The sequence below is a fragment of the Pistacia vera genome, unplaced genomic scaffold (assembly GCF_008641045.1).
Source record: "Pistacia vera cultivar Batoury unplaced genomic scaffold, PisVer_v2 Contig120, whole genome shotgun sequence".
Classification (NCBI taxonomy): domain Eukaryota; kingdom Viridiplantae; phylum Streptophyta; class Magnoliopsida; order Sapindales; family Anacardiaceae; genus Pistacia; species Pistacia vera.
In genome coordinates, this window is record NW_022195249.1 from 190,753 (window position 1) to 195,384 (window position 4,632).

The 4,632-nt window shown below is 38.8% G+C and overlaps 1 protein-coding gene across 1 annotated transcript in view; it reads right to left on the bottom strand.

Annotated features, from left to right (window-relative positions):
- Nucleotides 1-1,712: 1,712 nt before the first annotated feature.
- The window catches only part of LOC116112334 (poly(A) polymerase I-like), an 8,653-nt gene continuing 5,733 nt past the window's right edge, over nucleotides 1,713-4,632 (bottom strand). Inside the window, exons 10-11 of the mRNA XM_031398486.1 lie at nucleotides 2,293-2,605; nucleotides 1,713-1,982 (exon numbers count right to left, since the gene is read on the bottom strand). Of these exons, the coding sequence (XP_031254346.1) occupies nucleotides 1,779-1,982; nucleotides 2,293-2,605 (517 nt within the window). The 3' untranslated portion in view covers nucleotides 1,713-1,778. The remainder of the gene's footprint in view (nucleotides 1,983-2,292; nucleotides 2,606-4,632) is intronic.

Genomic DNA, 4,632 nt, shown 5'->3' on the forward strand with positions numbered 1-4,632 from the left:
CAAAACTAAAAATGACTTGAAACTCATAATACCAATAACAGCAACAAGTTCAAAACACCTTTGTAAAACAAAAAGACTGTATTTACAAAGGGGTTCACTAAATCAAAATCCCCAATTCCCTTTCAAATAACAAATCATAACCACCACCACTGTCTATCCTCTTCCACCACCACTCATAACCCCATTGCCAATCTCAACCATCGTCTATCCTCTTCCTTTTCCACCACCACTCTCAGTCGAAATCCCCATTTCCCTCACAGCGAAATGCGAAGGAAGAGGATAAAACCACTCAACTGCTGTCGTCCCCTCCCTTCCTAATCAATCACACCACCGTCCTCTTCCTTCACAGCAAATGATGCCACTGTCCACTCCATTTGACTGTGAGTGACGCACCACCCAATGGGAAACCACCATAGCATATGGACGATCTAACATAATTAATTAAGAACAAAACAAATGGAGCGGTGCATTTCTTGTGCCGTATCGTGAACAATCTTTGAAAAGGAATAAGGTCATGTTCAAATACTTATTTATTATATATAAGCTTAGGGGTCTTAGATTATAATAGTGTATGCACATGCTTTAAGATCATTATCACACACTAGTCTGGGAAATATCACTCACGGGTTAGCCCCTCCTGACAGGCGTGGGCTGTAAGACTTTGATACAGTCAATAAGAGTTGAGAGAGAACAAAAGTGGGACTCACATGATCTCACTCTATTCTTCTTCTTCTTGTTTTATTATATAACCTTTTTTCTCTCGTAAGTTTCGCACAGATTCCTTTACGAAGCTTCTACTACACAAAGTCAATTAATTTTACCCTTCGTATTTTACACAAACCGCCGCCGTCCCCTCCCTTCCCAATCAGTCGCACCACCGTCCTCTTCCTTCACAGCAAATGATGCCACTGTCCACTCCCTTTCACTGTGAGTGACGCTATCATTCTCTTCCCTCGCCGTGAGCAATGTTGTTGTCCTCTTCCCTTGCAGTGAACGACGTCGTCGTGCTCTACGCTCACTATGAGCGACGCCATAACACTGCCGCCCTCTACCCCTCCTCAACTCGATTTCCGACGAGAGAGGAAGACGTCGTCAATTTCCCACGAGGGAGTTCAGTTGTGATTTCAGACTTAGGGAGTGGAGTTGATTACGATTTGAGTGGGATTTCAGACAGAAATTTTCGAAGAGAAGCTAAGAAATCTGAGAAATTTTAGTAGAGAAACTGAGAAAGAGAAGAAGTTAAGAAACAGAGAAAGGAAATCAATGGAATGGGCTACGCGGTAGTGCGTTTGGGTAGGTTTAAGGGTTTTTGAAATCAAACTAGTTTATCTGCCGATCCAGTTAGACCGACGGTTCCTCGACTTTATCTGGGTTTTGACCGGGTTAAAACAGTTTAATGCATAATAATGGGTTTGATGTTAACTCAAACCGGACACATGACCAGTTCTTGGCCCAACCGATTGGACCGACCAATCTGGTTCGATTTTTAAAACAGTGGAATATACTATTCAAAATGTTATGAATTTGAACCCCTCTTTGGTTGTTAATAAAAGTGATCACTAAAACTCGTATTTGACTAGTAGTTTCAAAGTCTCGAAGGATTAGTCAAGGTACGTATAAACTGGTTCGAACACTTCCGATTATAAAAAACAAAAAAATTGATGACAAAAAATAATAATCAATAAATGAATAATTATCACAAAATTATATTACATCATTTATTTGTTTTACTTTCCACGAAGATGCTAACTAGTTATTGAATGATTCTGATCAAAATCTTAGTTTAAGTTCAGATTAAGAGGGTATACAGTATCAAAGACAATCCTTGCAAAAGTATGCCGAACCTCGGTCAGGCTTCCCAAAGCTAAGGACTCGTAATCAATCTTACTACCTTGCTTTGACACAAATTCCTTTTCTGCGCCTCCTCTCACGCACTCAAAAATCTTGCATGCTCTCAAATACAATCCTAATGGTATAAAAACCTGCAACATGAAAGAATGCCCATTTATTGTATTATAAATGCAATGTAAAAAAAAAATAAAAAGAAAAAGCATCAAGTTGACCATTCAATCGCGCTTGTCTGGACTGTTACATCTCTTATATAAATACCCTGGTAGTGGTAGTTAATATTCATTTCGATTTAACTGTTGACTTGTCTTGACTAGTGACATTTTATGATTATCCTTTCTTTTTTAAAGTTGACATGAAAACAAAGCATCCAGAGTCTTATCTATTGCTCGTTTTTAATTCCATGACTGCAGATGTGAAAAGAAAATGAAGGAAAATGCTCACCAGGTCAGAAAAAGGAGCTTGAGGATATCCTGCCATTGCCTGAGATACAATATACTCATCAGTCATCTTGGTCAACGCAGCTTTAATCGATGTTGCAAGATCCATAGCTTCAAATTTCACTGTCTCGAAGTCCAGATCATGAGGATCTAACAATTCGTGGAAGGTATCATCATGTGGCTTAGTGATCTTCCTCGCTATCTTTACTGCTTCCAACATATTTCCACCATTGTAGACAGCAAGGCTAAACACAGCAACCACTAAAGGATCCCTAGGTCGGTCCGACAATGCTTTATGGAACGCCAAGATTGCAACCCTGAATGATAAAATACTTTTATAGCTAAGATATTTCAGGTCAATGCAAAACATTTAATGAAAAGAGAACAAAAACATTCGAAACGTGAGTTTTCAAAAAGGCAAACGAGCACGTTATCAACATATATCTTGTTATCCAATGGGTAAAAGATCAGGCGAAAAAGCAAAATGTAAGAGAACCCTTGAATAGCTATAGTCAAGTGGCATGAAGAGATTAACATAGATATTGGGGAATTAGATGCTAGAACTTCTAGACCAATATGCTTTGATGCCCATAGAACCAAACTATGGTCTTCTTGAATGATTTTTATTTTTGGTCTCTAGCCAAGATATATTCCTGTACGATTGGCTGATTAGATTTCTAATACTAATATGATATAATGGCCACTGCAAAATCAACAACTTCTAACAAAGGTAGCCTATGTCTTTGGTACATAACAAGTTACTTAGAGATTTCTCATACATTTGGCCACAAAGAATTCGAGAAGGGCAGGATACAGCTTAGACAATTTCTTCCACTGGACATCTTAAACTTTATCATTTCGAAGATATTTGATTTTATACATGTTGACAATCAGGAGTAATTATCTCCAAGTTGGTTCTCCAATATTCAAGGCCCTAATTTGTCTCTACTGCTAGCTGTACAGATAGACTAGAATTACTAGAATCCCTGTAAATATGTGATTGTATCTCGACCGCTATAGTTTCCTCATAGTTAGTCAATCAGTCCTAAATTATAGGATCTAAAGCTTTGTAGTTTGTACAGTGGCTATTTATGCCCAGCCAGTAATAGAGAAAAAAATCGAAGTCTTCTCCTCACAACTCTGTATTTTTGACTTGGTATCAGAGCAGGTATTATTATCCGTTCTATATCATCACAGCCTGAATTCTTATATACCTCTCGCACCATGACTAATGACAAACCTAAATCATCCTATGTACCAGTTATCCATGTTCAATAAGAAAACCCCAGTTTTACAACTAATGTCATCCTTACCGAAACCAATTATGATGTCTGGTCTCAAATCATGGAAATGCAGATTGCAGGGCGTGAGAAACTTGAATATCTTACGAGTAAAACATCTCCGAAGGTTACTGATCCTTCCTATGCGAAATGGTATGCTGAGAATCAAAAGGTCAAAGGATGGTTGTTGACCTCTATGTCACCGGAGATTATGAAATGCTATCTTAGATTGCCTACTGCACGTGAAATCTAGAGTGCTCTTGCCAAAGCATTCTATGATGGGGCAGATGAATCGCAACTCTTTGCACCGAATCAACAGCATTCTCTACCAAACAGGTTGGTCATCCTCTTTCCACCTATTATGGTGATCTGAAAGAAATTTTTCAAGAGCTAGACCATCGTGATAAAATTGTCATGAACGATCCCGATGATGTTATTGCCTATAAAAAATCAGTTGAGAGACTACGAGTGCATATTTTTCTGAATGGACTAGATGCAGAATTTGAACAAATTCAAGGTGAGATTCTCAAGAGGGATCATGTACTGGATCTTGAAGAAACTTATGCGTATGTTCATCGTGATTCTGCTCGCCGAGCTGCACTAAATGGCGAACCTGAACATTTAGAGCCATCTGCTATGGTAGCTCGTCGAGTCAAGTATCAACGACCGCAAACCAACCTGAAACCAGATCGAACCTTTGGTCCATTGAATCATGATCATAATCAATCATTTGGATCACATGTGGCTACAAAATAGGAGTTGCATGACCAAAACGTATGTGTACTCATTGTGGTGAAACCGGACACACTAAGTCACAATGCTATGAATTGATGGATATCCAAAATAGTGGGATTTTGCCAAGGCACCTTATAAACAAGATTCAAAGACAAACCATCATGCTTCTGTTGCTGTGGTAGAGCCTAGTCATTCTTCCACCAACAATCCTGAGAAAGCCTCCTCTTTCATTGCTACTTCTGGGAATGTGGGTAAGGCTCTTCATACCTCTACTGTTGTTATTCATAGTGAATAGATAATTGATTCATGTGCCACAAATCACATGACCT